The sequence below is a fragment of the Gekko japonicus genome, unplaced genomic scaffold (assembly GCF_001447785.1).
Source record: "Gekko japonicus isolate JY-2015 unplaced genomic scaffold, Gekko_japonicus_V1.1 scaffold1517, whole genome shotgun sequence".
NCBI lineage: Eukaryota > Metazoa > Chordata > Lepidosauria > Squamata > Gekkonidae > Gekko > Gekko japonicus.
The window spans coordinates 373398-390322 of record NW_015174886.1 but is presented as its reverse complement, the minus strand read 5'-3'; the positions used below and the strand labels follow the sequence as shown (position 1 = coordinate 390322).

General features: G+C 47.5%; 1 protein-coding gene across 1 annotated transcript in view; it reads right to left on the bottom strand.

Moving 5' to 3' along the window:
- MBOAT1 (membrane bound O-acyltransferase domain containing 1) overlaps window positions 1-15166 on the bottom strand; it is a 51951-nt gene extending 36785 nt beyond the window's left edge. The window contains exon 1 of the mRNA XM_015424923.1: window positions 15061-15166. Within this exon, the coding sequence (XP_015280409.1) occupies window positions 15061-15150 (90 nt within the window). The 5' untranslated portion in view covers window positions 15151-15166. The remainder of the gene's footprint in view (window positions 1-15060) is intronic.
- Window positions 15167-16925: the final 1759 nt, after the last annotated feature.

Below are 16925 nucleotides of genomic sequence, written 5' to 3'. Positions count from 1 at the left end.
TTCCCTACATGGTTTCCCTCTTTTACTGGTGGGTTGAATGAATGGTGGCTATGATCCAGATGCAATTTTCTGCCTCTCAACAACTCATATTGAAATGGAACTGCATACGACACAGATGTGCCTAAATTTTTCAGCCAGAAGCAACAAAGTTCCGTCACTATCTCTTGGAGAGGGAGTGCTCTCAAATGTGCCAGCCCCTGTTTCCCCTCTGCCATTCAGGGGTTGCAGTCTCTTCTCCCCTACCCAACCTCAGCCCGGGGTACGCTTGGGGAGACTCAAGCACTTTTCATCAGTCCTATAAACTGAGTTCTGTGTGGTGTGGTTCAGAGTGTGGTTTTGTGGTGGTGTGGTTCAGAGTGTTGACTAAGACTATTCTTCCATTTGATTGAGTTGATACAATGACCTGAAAAGTCCATAAACATTCCATATGTTGAGAAAAGCTCTCAGGCATGCATGATACTTTAATATAATGACTAAGAATGGAAAGAATTCTTAATTTATTAGTAATTAGCCAGCCAGATTTTTAATACAAATATTGTGCCCACTGCCATTGAAACAATGGTAATTTTAGGATTATTATTTGGGGTATATATAAATAACATAGACCAAATACACTGAGAATCAATGCACATTCTAGGACAACAACACATACTTGAGAGATGACAACAACACCAGAGCTTCATGGCACTATATATTAACCTTAACACAGCCTGCATCCCACCAACTTTTTATTGCACAAAACACATATTCAGGACTGCAGCATGTTTATCACAACTGACTGAATGAATCTATTAATGACTTGCATCAAATTTGACAAAAATGGATAAGATGTTACATATTGGGAGTGGGAGACCATCTACCTCTCTAGAAGCAAGGGCTTGGACTCACTGGGGGCCCTGTTTACAGCACTGTGGGGGGGGGAGGCGGCCACATCAACTCTTGCTGGGGAGAGTGTGGCAGGGGCAACATCAGGCATGGGAAGCTGGGGCCCACCCGCTGCTGGGCCTATCAGAAAACCAAGGGAGGGCTGGTTGGGGCAGGGGCGTCTGGGCTGCTACAGGAAGTTGAGAGCAAAACTACTTCCAGTACAAAGTTCCTCCTCTGTTTCTTAGGCCAGCCTTGCTTATTTCAACATGTCAGGGTTTTCAAGGGTTTGCTACACAGCAACCAAAATAAGCAGGAAGAAATATGTAGCAAAACTGAATAATTTAAATGAGAGGCTAAATGGGGGAGGCAACAAATTGATTTAACTGATTTTGTATAGTGCAACTAAGAGTGGATAAATCTTCGGTCCAACAACATTTTGGTAAATCTGATTTATGATGTATCACAAACATAAAGGTTTTCAGACTTTTAGAGCTGGAAACTCACCTTTAAATCCCAACCAGTGTTCCCTCTAAGCTGAGTTAGTGTGAGCTGACAGCTGGCTCACAGTTTTTTAGCCTCCGGCTCACACATTTTTGTCTTAGGAAGGATGGCTCCAGAGCAAACTAAGTGATGCAGTAGACAAATCACTCGCTCACAACTGTAATGCCAGTAGCTCACAAAGTAGAATCTTTGCTCACCAGACTCTACAGCTTAGAGGGAGCATTGATCCCCATCAGTAGCATGGGATTCACCAAGCTGCAAGAAGCTGAGAGGAAGTAATGTAAGAGAGTCACATGACAGGAGGAGGAGCCACAGTTATGACCTCGCTGGGAAAGGAGCTCCGTGTGGAAAGCACACGAGGAAAACTGGTGACTGAATGACAAGGTGACTGAGTGGCCAGGCTGGAAGAGACAGGAAGCAAAGGAGAACGTCTGTGGGAAGGGAACTTTGAATCATCCTGTGCCAAAAAAGAAAAAGAAAATTATCTTCATCTTGAATTGGAAGATTTGTCTCCACTTACCGTGAAGCTTCCTTCTCGGTGGTCCAGAGTGGAGCAGTCTTTTGGACTCCAAACTCCTGGGTTAGCTCCTCCCTCCTCCAAAGGCAGGGCCGGCAGACTCTTGAGGCACAGAGAGGGAGGGGCTTGTCCCTCAGATTCCCAGTTGAACTTCAAGCCCCTGTCCTCAAACTGTGAAAAATAACTGACAAGAACCGCTCCCAACGGGGAAGCTACTCTGACAATAACAATATACAGGACAACAATCTGACAGTCACTAAGGAACGGGGAACCAACCCCTAATCCCCTAGAACTCCCCTATGTCTGTCACACCCCTATACAGCAAGGAAGCGGACCCCAAAGAACAAAAACGAGCGGGAAGGACTGCTCCACTCTGGACCACCGAGAAGGAAGCTTCACGGTAAGTGGAGACAAATCTTCCATTCTCCGGTGGTCCAGGAGTGGAGCAGTCCTTTGGACTCCAAACTCCTGGGACGTATCAAAGCAGTGCCCTCCAGGGTGGGTCCGTTCCGCTTCCCCGTTCACAGGGTGTGCTGCAGCATCCTACGGCCAAAGGCCGCGTCTGCAGATGCCAACTTGTCAATCTTGTAGTGTCTAGTAAAGGAATGAACAGACTTCCAAGTTGCCGCTTTACACACTGTGTCCAGTGTGGGGAAAGCCCTATAAGCTGCTGAAGTAGCCATACCTCTGAGAGAATGTGCTGTTACTCCCTGAGGGGGTTCCAGCCCCCTAGCCTGGTATGGAGACAGGCAACTCATCCTTGTCAGCCATTTTGAACCCAGACCTGAAAGTGAAAATAGGATACAGTCCTCAAAATGGCCTCCTTTCCCTCCAAAGCTCCTCATGGTCTAGTTTCACTTTCACCATGAATAAGCCTCTAGGCAATACAAGCCCTATGGAGTCCTCTTCTCTTACCCCTCGTACTCCACTGACTTAAGAGGAAAAATGCATTAGCTATCTCCTTCTTATAGTCAAATGCTATAGCTCATTAGGCTAGCATTCCCTGCCCCTACTAATCTCCCTCCTGTGTTATACACAGGAAGAGGGAAGGATCAACAAAGGGGAAAAGCAAGGGTGCAGCAGACACCTGCAATAACCCAAGAACCATGGGGTTTCTTTTTTGCTTACCGTGGTTCCTAGGGTAGTCCTCCTGGCCTCCTACGCCGTTCTGAGATGAGGAGCCAGCAAGGAGCGTCCGACCTCGATCGGAGTCAAAGCGCTCCGGTGCACTCGTCCCCACCGCTCAGCTCTGCCAGACCTCTTTGTCTTCAGCACGGCATCGTGGGACTCGTCTGGTCCGTTGTTCCCCAGGGGTTACCCAGGTCTACAGCCCAATGAAGGAACAAACACTCTTCCATGTTTGGGAATGGAGGGAACAACCGGGACGTCAGCAAACAGGGAAGCTGAAAAGCTACCTGATGCTGTCCTCCTCCACAATATCCATGCTTCTACTTATCTTCTCTTCAATTTTCTTTCCAATTCGAGTGCTCTGAGAGAGCACAGTCCACCACAACCTGCTCTGAAAGCAGGGCCGGAGAGACTGGGAATCTGAGGGACAAGCCCCTCCCTCTCTGTGCCTCAAGAGTCTGCCGGCCCTGCCTTTGGAGGAGGGAGGAGCTAACCCAGGAGTTTGGAGTCCAAAGGACTGCTCCACTCCTGGACCACCGGAGAATGTCCTTGCCCAGCTGTCCTGATGCTCCTCTCAGCACGCCTGGAAAGAGACCTGCTCTTGCTTCCTAAAAATACTTAACAGCAGCAGGTCTTTGCAAAAATGGCAGCTCTGTAGGGCTTCGTGACCCAACAGTTAGGGCTCTGTGACACCCCTGAGAGTTTCCCATCCATAGACTGAAGACTACTGCAGTAAGGCTCTGTTTTAGACATTATTTCCTCCCTTTGACTGTGCTCAGGGAGTGGGTCTGGAGCTCAGATGCTCCTCTCACTCCTCATGCATTCCTAGTACTGGAGAAAGAAGCTACTGAGTGACTTCAAAACACCATTTAGAACAGGCCCCCGGAGGGCTTCTATCAGGCCCACAGTGGAACTGGCTGTCTTCTGCTTTTTCTTCCCGTTCTGCTGCTGCTGCGTCATCGTAGGTTTGCAGCTTACAGATACACACCTGAACAGCATACTCAAGATTGCAACAGCACAGACATTTTTGAAGCAGTAATTCAGAGCAAGAGGTGTCAGTGATCAGACACTGTTAAAAAAACAAAATATTGCAAGAGTGCTGTATATTTTAAGCATTTTATTTTAAGTAAAAAAAAACCCTTTGTGTTTGTGTCCTTTATAAAGTTTACTAGGAGGAATGCCTGTTGCGGAAGGAGGCAATGAGCCCTAGGGAGAGCCGTTGCTGCAGGGCAAGGGGGTTGGACTGGCCCCACCGAATCAGTGCCAGGGTGTGCCACACAGTGGCCTCCCCCCTCCCCGAGCCCATCCGGGGCCAGCAGAGCCCCCCCAAAACGCAAGGCCCACTGCCTGTCCGGCAAAGGCTGCTCCTGGCTGGGGAAGCACGGCGCGGCGGCTAGAGAGAGGTCTGGCAGCGGGGAAAGGGGATGGCCTGCTCCCCCCCCCCCGCAAGCAGGGCTCGCTACCTCCGTTGCCGAGGCCGCAGCGGGTGGGGGAAGCGCGGCGTGGCTGCCTCCCCCCTCCCCAGGCCAAAGGAGGGAAGTCCCCTGAAGAAGGGGCTGCTGCCTAACCGTGCAGCTGCCTCCCCCATCCTTGAGGCGAGCCGGGCGCAGCGCAGAGCCCCCGCCACTGAAGGTGTTGGAGCGAGGCAGACCGGGTGGGCAGTCGGGAATGACCTCCTCCTCCGCTGTCCCCGGCCTCTGCTGTCCCCCTCGATGACAACCCTGTTCTCCGGGGCTGCCGTGCCCTCCTGGTGCCGTGCTTGGCTTCACTCCCCGCCCAGCACCGTCGCCTGGCATCGCAGCCTCCCTTCCCTAGCTCCTGGCGGCGGCGTTCGCTCACAGTGTTCGCCTCCTGCCTCCCAGCCAATGGTATGCCAACAGCCTTGAGTGGCAGCTGGCGGACCAATGGCTGATGGTGCACATTTTTTCTCTGCTCCCTTACTCAATTATATATAAGGAGAGATATCTCTGCTACGTGGCATTACATTTTATGACACACATGGCTCGGCCCAACAAGGTCTCATTTATGTCAGATCCGGCCCTCATAACAAATGAATTCGACACCCCTGATTTAGAACAAAGAGTAAACACAGTGGAGACATGGGCTCAGTACAGCTAGCAGGCCATCAAGTCGCCATCCTTGCTATATCATAGTTATGAAAACTCCCTAAGGCAAAAAGGAGACCACAGTATTCAATTTCTGGGGGAACACACACACAAATGAAACTGCCTTATACTGAATCAGACCCTTGGTCCATCAAGGTCAGTATTGTCGAGTCAGACTGGCAGTGGCTCTCCAGGGTCTTAGAGATCTTTCACATCACCTACAGCCTGGTCCTTTTAAAACTGGAAATGCCAGGTATTGACCCTGGGAACTTGTACAGGTTAAGCTGATACTCTACCACTGAGCCACAGCACCCCCTCAAACCATGCGATAATTTTGCCCCTTGTAAGCTGCCATGAGCCTGCTCTGTGGGGAGGGCGGGGTATAAATCTCAATAAATAAATAAAATAAATAAATAAAATAATTTCTGGGATTAAAGAATGCTGGACTAGACAGCCCTGGATCTACTCCAGCAAGGTACTACATATTCTTAAACAAAAGAGCACTCCCAGAATCAGAAACATGGATGAACAAAGTTCGAGTCCAATGGCATCTTTAAATCACAGAATCATAGAGGAATTTCAGACAGGCAATATATTCCGGAAGAGGAACGGTTCCCAAACGGTTTCTGGTCTGTCATTTCAGACAGAACCCATTTGAGAACCGGTTCCCTTCCGGAATATATTTGCCATTTCATACACAAACGCTTCTGTCCTGTTTAGGAATCGTGACTGAAGCGTTTTACCTGTCAACCGCTTCCAAGTAGTCTTCAGTTCCCTCTCCCCGTTCCGATGCACTTTTTCCCGCTGTTTTTCGCCCGCGCGGGCAATCTCCGGCTTTTTTTTAACGTTCGCTTTATAGCGTTATAGTGCTATAACGGAATAGCATTATATCAATCCCATTGGAATGCATGGAGTGTTTTGTTATACTGCTATAGCACTATAGCGCTCTAAGGTAAAGGTAAAGGTTTCCCTTGCTCGAAAGCCAGTCGAATCCGACTCTAGGGTTGCGGTGCTCATCTCCGTTTCAAAGCCGAAGAGCCAGCGCTGTCCGAAGACGTTTCCGTGGTAATGTGGCCGGCATGACTAAACACCAAGGCGCACGGAACGCTGTTACCTTCCCACCGAAGTGGTACCTATTTATCTACTTGCAATTTCTTGCTTTCGAACTGCTAGGTTGGCAGGAGCTGGAACTAGAGACGAGAGCTCACTCCGTTTTTTAGCGCTCTAAAGCGAACGTTAAAAAAAAAAGCCGGAGATCGCCTGCACGGGCGAAAAACGGCGAGGGGAAAGTGGGAAAAAGCGGTGCAGTCTGAAATGGCAAACTGCTTCAGATCCAGCTCTTTACAGGAAGGGGAAAGCCCTGTGTGAAATGGCAGCCCTGTACCGGTTCACTTTAAAACGGATCATTACCGGCTTAAAACCGGGTGAAACTGGGTAATGTGAAATTCCTCATAGAGTTGAAAGGGACCTCCAGATCAACATGGCTACCCACCTGAATCCACACATGGATGAAGCTATTCTTCTTGCTTTAAAAATGTACTGCAGACCATGGGTTTTCTATTTTTTAAAAAAGAGTAGACAATGCTAGATAGAAGCCCACACTTCTCTTATAATTTGATCTGCAGGACCACTAGCAATGTTTATTGCTTTGGTATTAATCTATCAAAAGTTTCTAACAGGATTCCTTCCTGGTGCAAATGCACTATTTTTTAAAAGTATAGCTGCCCCTCATCTGCAGGTTCCTGTGATTAAACATTTTGTTGTTGTTCAGTCGCACAATCGAGTCCGACTCTTCGCGACCCCATGGACCAGCTCCCGCCAGGCCTTCCGGTCTTCCGCCGTCCTCTGAAGTTTGCTCAATTTCATGTTCGTTGCATCTATGACACTGTCTAACCATCTCATTCTTTGCCGTCCCCGTCATCTTTGACATAGCAACTTTTTAAAAATTCTAAATAAAATATCAAAGAGCTGGAAAAACCACTAAAACCAATAAAACGAAGCAAGAGCTTCGGAGACGGCTTTAGGAAGAAGGAAAAACAACACAATTACATCTAACTAAGTGAGCCAGTCAGCCAAATGCCTATTTGACACGATGCCCGAAAACAAGATCAGACTCCAGGTATCTGGATAAGAAGTGCAAACCCCATGGATGAGAAAATAAATAATATGGTTTGGGGAATAGTATTGGGTTGATTCACATTAAACGACTGAGATAACTCACTAAACAAATGCCTCTTTTCATGAGCGTGCAAAGGCAACACCTTTAGGCAAACACTGTTACGTAGCTTGCAGGTTAACATGTTTGCATTCTGTTCCAGTTAAGCTGACAAAGGCATAGTCTATTGCAATTGTGCTTACTAGACACTAGGGTGGAGGTGCCCAGCCTTGGTATATATTCCTTTAAGGAAGTCTGAAAAAACTGACGCTCGACACACCCTGGAACATTCCAAAGGACAAGTGTTTGGCCTTCAAAAAACAGGTTAAAAGCTCTGCACAAGCAACCATGTTGCAGAGGGGATGAAACCTCAGAACTAGTTTCAGGAAGTGGCAGGAGAGAAGTTGGGGAAAAGTTAACACACCACTAAAAATGTTTATTTCACTTCCTATGGACTCTTCCAATATTGCATTTGAAACATTAGAAGTTGAAATTTCAGTTTGTTTGGGGCATCGTCCAGAAACTTAACCCCCCTCCCCCCCCGGCATGATTTTTTGACTCCGGATTTCTGTTTTGTTACAATAGACTAACATGGCTATCCCATCAGACTTCTCATTCCTACCGTCCTAACTTCTAAGCTAACACTACTACTCTCCATGTACAGAACTCCTTCGGCACGCTTTCCTTTGGTATAAACAGAACGGACTAGAGATTAGCCACAACACCTTCGAACCCTAGAAAGCAAAGCATTATATTCTTGGTTTTGGGTAGCTGGTTTGTCAAAACAAGCACAGGTAACTACTGCTACAGGTACAACAACTGCACTCCCCCCCTCCCAAAATTAAATCCCTCTGTCCTCACTGTTAACATGAGAGAAACAACATCATTCAGAGCTGCAAGGTCAAATGCAATAAAGCCTTTATGAGTACCGCTTCCAATAAAAAAACCCTTTGGTGGGGGATGAAAATGATTTAAACATTTTGACATAGTGTGGACCTTTGATCAGAGGAAAGGTTAGCATAGTGATTACAGGGTTCTTCAGAGAATCCTTGACCAGCATTTGATCCTGCAAAGTACTAGCAAGAGCACACACACCCAAGATCTCTCACCACAGACTTGTTATTTAATCGATCCAAAGTATGACAGCTTCTTTTTAAAATTAAAATGCATTGGTTGACCATAGAGATTCTAGTTGAACAGAAGTAGACCATGCAAGCCACACCCATCCTTGGAATAGGTGAGAGTGCCCTTATTTATTCTGCATTCAAATACGACTACAACAGACATTTTCTGCCCACTTTATCTTGCAGCACAATCTGAATAGTGTAACCCATTTATTCAGTAGGTACAGCAAACACCACAAACTTCCTCGTTGCTGCGGAAGTACAGAATAGAGCAGCAGATGCATGCCGAGGCTGCTCAGAAAGAAGTAATAGAAAAAGTCAGTATCTCATAATAGAAGCAATACTTCTGGGGGGGTTTTTTTGCACTGTCTCCCACAAACCTGGATCTTGTATACAAGAAATAAAAACACTTCATTAGTAGAGGGATATGCATTCAAAGTTCCTGTCAAAAATTGGAGTAAATTAGACACAATTATGTTGACTGTAACAGGGAAAGATCTGGTTCCACTTCTGCTACAGCTAAATTACTCGTATGGCAATTAACAGTACATGGCCACTGATTGCTTTTCTTTCTTTTGGTATTTTTGCATTTGTGTGTGTGCCCACGCCTGGAAGTCATGGCGACTTCTGGCAACTCCTACTGGGGCAAAGAGGACGTTCAGAGAAGTGGCTTGATAGCCTGCCTCTGTCTCCTGGCCCTCTTATTCTTTGGAGGTCTCCCATCCAAATTCTTGCCAGGGTCAGCCCTGCTTAGCTTCTGAGATCAGATGAGATTGGGCTTGCCTGGGCTATCCAGGTCAGGGCATGGCCATTGATTTCAAGGGGACACAACATCAGTAAGGCAGCCTCTGTGTACACAAATAAATAATCAGTTTCTAGACTTAATCACTGTACGATCTTGGGGCAAGCATGCCACAAACCAAGTCTAGACTGAGGTGGTGAAATACTGGCACATGCGGAAGCATGTATGTGCCTCCTAATTCTTTGCAGTAGTTCTCAGACACCCTACATATCCTGGTGTTGTTTTCAGCTAGGTGCAAACAGTAGCAGACCTCAAGAGTAGCAGGCAGAAGTGCTGATCTTATGTCATAACTAGGACCACAGGAGTTCCTGTTGCCTTCTAGGAAGGACTGGCTCCAGATTTTGAGGACACCATGCGAAATTTATAGTCTTTACTGTTTTTGCAACTGGAGTCATAAACAGCAGACTCTCATCCCACAATAAACCTCATTCCACAGGAAAACATGGAATAATGTAATGGTTGCTACTGCAAAAGTTGTCATGTGATTTGACAACAACTGCTGGAAATCTTGCCACACACAGAGTAGTTTGTCTTCGTCTCTAAGTAACCAGGATGGTTTTGCTTCTGGAGAGAGGAAGTCCTGATTAAATAAAGAGGAGATCAGTTCATCTCTTAGAGTTGAAAATTTGGGACAGTCAAGCAAAATATGATCCACAGAGTCAATTTTACTGCTGCAGCAATTACAGAGTCAACCTGAGTATGAGATCCCATTAAAGCTTCCTGACTTCACAGCTGCACTCAGGCACGCTAGCATGAATGCCCTTCTATACTTCAGAAGAATTATCTCAGATAAGTAATATGGCTTTCTTGCTGGAGGCTGAACGCCTACTGAAAAGGTTGAGCACACTGAGGGCTCTAATCGGGGTGCTCCCGTAATCAAAGTCTTTCAAACATCTTCTAATAAGCTGTGACAGTTCTTGTCTACTCATGACTTCTATAACATCATGGGTGATACCCTGACATAATAGTTTACGGTCCAGTAATCTGTCCCAATCACTTGTGTGGTGGTCCAGCTTAACTAGTCCAAGGAGGTTTAGATCTGGGTTTGATCTTAAGAGTCCTAATTTTCAAATTGAATGCTCTTCCCCAGGTCTTTGCTTCATAAGACATCTCCCCAACTTTGGCTCTCAGGGCTATTCCAGAATATTGTGTAGGAATTTTAATAGTCTGCCAATGTTGTCTGTTACTGCACTGATCCAGACCCCGGCAGCACATAGCATCTGCCCAGCAACTTTAGCGCTGAAAACTTTGACTGCTGCAGGAACATATTGGCCACCTGTGGAATAATAAAATCTTGAGATGGCCTTCCCAGTACTCATAGTGGCTCTAACAGCAGAGTTCAAGTGCACCTTTCAGGAAAGATTAGCTTGAAAGATGATTCCTAAGTATTTAAATGCTCTACTTTTTGCTCCATAGGTTGACCTGCAATTGACCACTTATACTTTTTTATCTTCTTTTTGCTTCACTCCTCTGTTCAGTGGAATATCCCTGGTCAGTTCACCAGCAGGGCCACATCTTGCCTGAGCAGTAAACTGAGCATATAATTGTTGAATTGGGAAGAGGACGTGCTTGTCCATAGACGATTTGTTTAGTTTATCTCATAGTTTTTGTCTAGGCAATGAGTCAAGGCTGCTCTGAGATCCATGAAGGCAACACCAACCATGCCATCTCTTGAGCTGGTGTACTTATCTGCAATAAACTGGAGAGTATGGCATTGGTCAATGGCACTGGCACCTCTACGGAATCCAGCTTGCTCTCGACCCAATATGGCTTCATCTTCTCTCCAAAGAAGTATTTTCTTATGAAGCAAAGAAGCGTATAGTTTGCCCATCACTGATAGTAAACTTATGGGCTGGTAATTGTTTGGGTCAGTTGGATCACCTTTTTTGTAAATAGGAACTATTATTGCATGGCGCCAAAAAGTAGCCATAATCCCTGTCTCATTGATTTGTGTGAATACTGGTGCCAATATCTCCACCCACCAATGTTTGCTTTGAACTGCTCTGCTGGTATCTGGTCAGATCCAGATGCCTTGCCAGATATCATTTGAGTTATTAAAGATTTAATCTCTGATGCTGTAACTAGGGGCCATTTCTCAACCATCGGAGTAGGAGCTGTTTAGGCAAAGATATCATCAAAACATGAAGTCGCAAATAAGGCCTTAAAATGTACCTCCCAATGATTGGCAGAAATGTAACAGTGGAGTGGAGATCTGGCATTTAGTTTGTTTGCAATCATATGCCAAAAGGTATCTGCTTGGAAACCCAGATTAGACATTTCCAGGAGGAAATTAAAGCAACTCTTTTTTTACGTTTGATGAGCATCCTGAATTCACGTTTCAACAAAAAAATCCATTTAAGTGTGCCCCTGTCATTGCATAGTTTGAATTGTTGGTGCATGTAGCGAATTGCCCTTTTAAGTGCCCTACAATTAGTATCAAACCAATTGTCTTGCCTGCCCCGGCCAAAGCCCCAGGGTGTTGGTGGTGGAGGAGGATACCATGCGAGATGCCCTCCAGAGGAGCATCCCACAAAGTATGCCACCTCTCCCTTCCCCAAGTGTGTGCCCACAGATACACACATGCATCATCCTACAGAAAGAAACAGATGACCACTCTTCCATGGTCCTTTAAGCCCTGTTCCAAGGGCCCCTGGGTAGTCTTCCAGGTCCTGTGGAGGGGGCATCTGGAGCACCAACAGGGTATGGCGCTCTCATGCTCCTTTGAGCCAATCAGTGCCAGCAGGGCTTAAAAGAGTGAAAGCAAACTATACATACTCCTGCTATTTCCTCATACATCCCTCCCTACAGCATCTGGTTGATATTGCATTTTGTAATTGTAAATCAGCCAGGGGTAGGCAGTGGGATGTGATTATCTTGTATAACAACCATGCACCATTGTCTCTAGGCACTTCTCCCACCAGAAAATGGGAAATTGCACCACAGACCCCTCAGACCTTTTGGAGAAATCTCTCCCATTCCTGATGGTTTGCAGACTGGCCACCCATTTCTGCTTAGCGATGGACTGTCTTCCTGGATGCAAATCTCATAAAGGTTCCAGCATGCTAACCCTTTGCACCGACTCTGTTTCTAGGAGTACTCTCTGTCAATGTCTCAGGTTGCCCAGCCAACCTGGGGCAACTCAGTTTGAGCTGGTATCCATGCACATTCCCTTGCAAATAAGCAACTTCATACGCAGTGATGCTTACATCAACTCTTAGCGATATTATGCGATCATAGAATGGGGGTATACAGTTTTGCGCAAGTTATATTGCATCACATTTCTGTCTTAACTTGGAACCAGCACAAATATTTATAGCAAAACAAGAGAAGGGAAGGACCTTGGGCACTGTGTCAACAAAAATCATTGCCACAATTCTGTCAACGGTGTACTTGGGAGCAGGCCTAATTGAATCAGTAGGATTTAATGCTATGTAAATATACAAAGAATCAAGCTCCAAGGTTAATATCCTGTCTGTTGAGCATATTTATGAATACAGGACTCTAACCAGGAGTTTGATTCCTCACTCCTCCACAGGAAGCCTGCTGGGTGGCTGTGGGTCAGTCACAGTTCTCTTAGCCCCATCTACCTCACAAGGTGACTGTTGTGGAGAGAGGAAGGGATTGTAAGCTGCTTTGAGACTCCTTAAAGTAGAGAAAAGCAGGGTATAAGAACCAACCTTTCTTCTTCGCCGTCTATAATATTACACAGAATCACATTGTTAATACTAGTTTCATTTGAGACGACCCTCTGGTAAAATAAGAATAATCATCTAATTTGTGCCAATGTTCTGGATGGGGCAGAGTATTGGGCACTGTTAGATTTCTGAAAACATACTCATCCAGACTCCAGACCCATCCTCTGAACTTTAATCAAAGTGCCTCAGTCACACATCCCTTGCTGGAGAGTAAGAATCAGAGACAGCTTTCCACCGCAAACAAACTGTTGGAGAGTAAAGAATATCCTATGAACGACAGCCTCAGAAGCCCTAGTAAGTTCAATGCAGGTCCTCACAAATAAGTCTCACAGGATTGCCCTGCAACTGTGATTTCAGCAAGCCCCACTGAACACAGTGGGATCAGCTTCAGACTAAGGCTAATTCTGCACTGGCTTTCCCCTCTGTTGTTTTATGAAACCCGCATTGGAACACGCTGCTTTCACTTCCTTTGAGCACTGGATTTTATTGTCGCCTCCACACTCTAAGCCACTTTCGCTTTGTTTGATCATCGGATCTTATGGTACCTTCTGCATAGATTTATGGTCATTCAGGGGTGACTTTGTAGTCAGTATGGCATTGTCCTGAGGTATTTGGATGTGGTTTTGAGCTGCACTTTTTCCTCCCAGTTGAGAAAATGTGGAGTGAATGCTAGATGCAGAATCGCCCTATGAATGTTTGGATTCAGCTACACATTCCAATCAAAGAGCCACGCCCACAAGTGCAGAGATGACAGCAACTTTCCCATGCCTGTGCAGAGCATGCCCCACCCTTGGAGATGGTGGGCTGTATCACAGGCAAAGTGCTGAGTACTACACAGGTCAAGGATAGGGCAGTCCTTTTGCTTTTGGTGTTTTTTTTAAAAATGGCAGTACTCATGTATAAGGTTGCACAGATTTCCACCAATTCCCCCCCCCCATGACTTAGGACTTGGTCAGTACTATCACCTCCTCCCCCAAAACAGAAGTCTTAAGTTGAGTGATACATTATTACTGCTATTGATTTTATATATTAGCACCAGCTTGCTCAGTGCTTAAGCTTACATTCCAAAATTTGTCACAGAGGGGAAACTAAAGGAGAAAAAGAAGAGAAGAGATTGAGTTTATACCCCGCCCTTCACTACTCAAGGGAGTCTCAGAGCGGCTTACAAACTCCTTTCCCTTCCCCTCCCCACAACAGACACCCTGTGAGGTGTGTGGGGCTGAAAGAGCTCTGACAGAAACTGCTCTTTTTCAAGGACAGCTCTGACAGAACTATGGCTTGCCCAAGGTCACCCAGCAGGTGCAAGTGGAGGAGTGGGGAATCAATCCCGGTTCTCCCAGATTACAGTACGTGCACTTAACCACTATACCAAACTGGCTAGGTTATGTTTTCCATTTATACACACCCAGGTTTACTAGCTGTTTAGTTGCTATAGGAAACCCCAAACCAACACCTAATCCTGGGGCAGGAAGCGGCTTCCTGCACTTTGTTCTTTAATGTTCAGGTGTCAAACAGACCTCCCTTGTCCCCTCTCCATGTACCTTGGGCTGTTAGGTGCCCTGCACAGGGAAACAGCTCCCTAACAATCAAAGCCACAATCTCACCACCACCGCCATCACCAGCACACTCCTAAACAGGTCACCATGCTAGGAGGGCACACTCACCTGGAAGCAAGCCCTACTGAATTCAGCAGGTTTTACTTCTGAGTAGACCAGCTTAGACCAGACAAGCCGCTGAAGCGCTTCTTTTTGGGAAAAACAACAACACAACACACAATTAGGGTTACCAACCTCCAGGTGGTGGCTGGATATCTCCTAGGATTACAACTGATCTCCACGTGACGGAGATCAGTTCACCTGGAGAACTCTGGCATTATGCCCCACTGAAGCCCCTCCCTCCCCAGGCTCCACCGCCAAAATCTCCAGCTATTTCCCAACCTGGAGGTGGCAACCCTTCACACGATCCTCAGTGAAGAGCTTGCTCTAACGTCCCTTCTCCGAGAGACGCGCCCTCTTCCATATACACCCTCTATACAACTAAGAGGTACAGAAAAAGTCTTCCCCCAATTCTATATATTAATTTCCTTTAATTCCAACGGAGAGAGGCAAGAGCGCGACCGGACGCCCGCACGGACTTCGGCCAACTCCGCCGCCGCTGGAAGCTCACCTGATCCAGCGGGATGCCCAGCCCCTGGCTGAGCGGGTGCAGGAGAGTGGAGCCCGTGGTCCTGCCGGGCATGCTGGCCGCGCCTGCCATCCCGCATCCCGGCTGGACCGAGTCTCGGCGGCGAAGGCGCCCGACCCCACCCATGCCCGGGCACGTGCGACGCGGGCCAATGCGGCGGCCCCCGAAAGGAGGCTCTGCCTCTCGGCCGGGCGTGGATTGGCTGCCGGTGCCTCGCTTCCTCATTCGCAGCGAGAAACCAGCAGCTTGTCCCCGCAAGGGAGGGGGGGGCGGGGGCGGCTGGCTGGCTGGCTGGCGTGCGGAGGCGTGACGCGAGGTCGTGGTCGGAACCACCAGGCAGGCGCCGGACGACGGGGAAGCGTGCGTTAGAGTTGGCCCAGCTCCTGGGGCCACGCCCGGGCACAGGGGTCGTTGCCAGCCGCAGAAATCTATCCGGGTGGTAGGCCAGGGCGACGAGGGATGCCCGCAAGCCAGGGCTTCTCTCCCCAAACGTTGCCCACCTCGTGGCTCCCGAGGGTCTGGCACTCTGCAGGTGCTCGAAGACGGCCTCTTACCGCCCCCCGCCCCCCATTTGGCTCGCACGGCAGCCCGGGAGGAGACCTTGGTGAGAGGCTCCGGAGTGAAAGGTGCCTTTCTTTCTTTCAGCTTTAGCAGGTGAAATACAACCCACCCACCCCCGAGCATATTCAGAGCGCTTTCCCGTCCCCTCCGCGCTAAGCAGCCGCTGCCACCCGTTTGCTGCGCTCCAGTGCAGAGGTGGGGCCGCCTGTGGTTCAGCGCCGTCGGTTTTTGAAATGGGAAACGCTGAATGGTGGAGCTGGCAAGCGCGCACCGGCCGCCTCCTCCCAAAGGGCAGCGGCGTTGCTTGACGTCATCTTCTGCAAGAAACACTTTCCCCCTCAGAGTGAACCGATGTTGCCGAAATATCCAAGGGCGATTTCTCACTAGAGCTGCCTCGAATTTGCCCCAACACAAACATGTCAATTTCACACCCGAGGCTGCATTTGACTCGGGGCTTCGCCGGATTTCCTCCGCAGTTTCGTGATCCTGGTTTTTGAGGATCATTAAACTGTGCAGGAAATCGGGCGAAGCCCCGAGTCAAATGCAGCCTCGGGTGTGAAATTGACATGTTTGTGTTGGGGCAAATTCGAGGCAGCTCTAGTGAGAAATTTTTGCAGCGGGCTTTCCAACCGCTTCCTTCTCCAAAGTGACGGCGAGCCTGTAACAAAGAAAGTAATCCTCAGCAAAAAAAGAAAAAAGTGAGAACTGCTTATTCGCACAGCATTTGCTTTAGAACCATCCTGTGGGACAAACGGAAGTTTTGGGTTGGCTTCTGCCAGCTCAGTTTAAACTGGTGGTTCTCAAAAGAGTACAGCTGGCTCCCCTAAATTGGGTCATCTCTTTTTTTTTTTGGGGGGGGGAAGCCAAAAGGTGGGTGAGAAGGATCTAGGAAGCTCACTGCCAAAGTTGGGTTTTTCTCTACAAAATGGCTCTGAAATGGCCCGTTGCTCAATTTTGCTGTAAATTTCTAAGTCCTGCAAGTGAGAAAAGAACAAAGATACAGACTTGTTGAGAGTGAATCAGTTATGGGTTTCAGGTTTGGGAGGGGAAAGGTAGCATGGAATAACTTTACAAGCTAGTTCTCAGAGGCAGAATAAGTTTAAGTGGGGCCTTAAACTTCGGGAACTGCTGGCCTAACCCCAGAATGGCAGGCTTTTAAAATACTGTGTGGGTGAAGGGAATCACTCTTCCAGTTTTCTTTCAGTCTTCTGGGAATGTGACCTCTGGCTAAACACCCACAGGCTCTGACTGTGCCAGTGATGTTAGTTAAATATTACAATATTAAT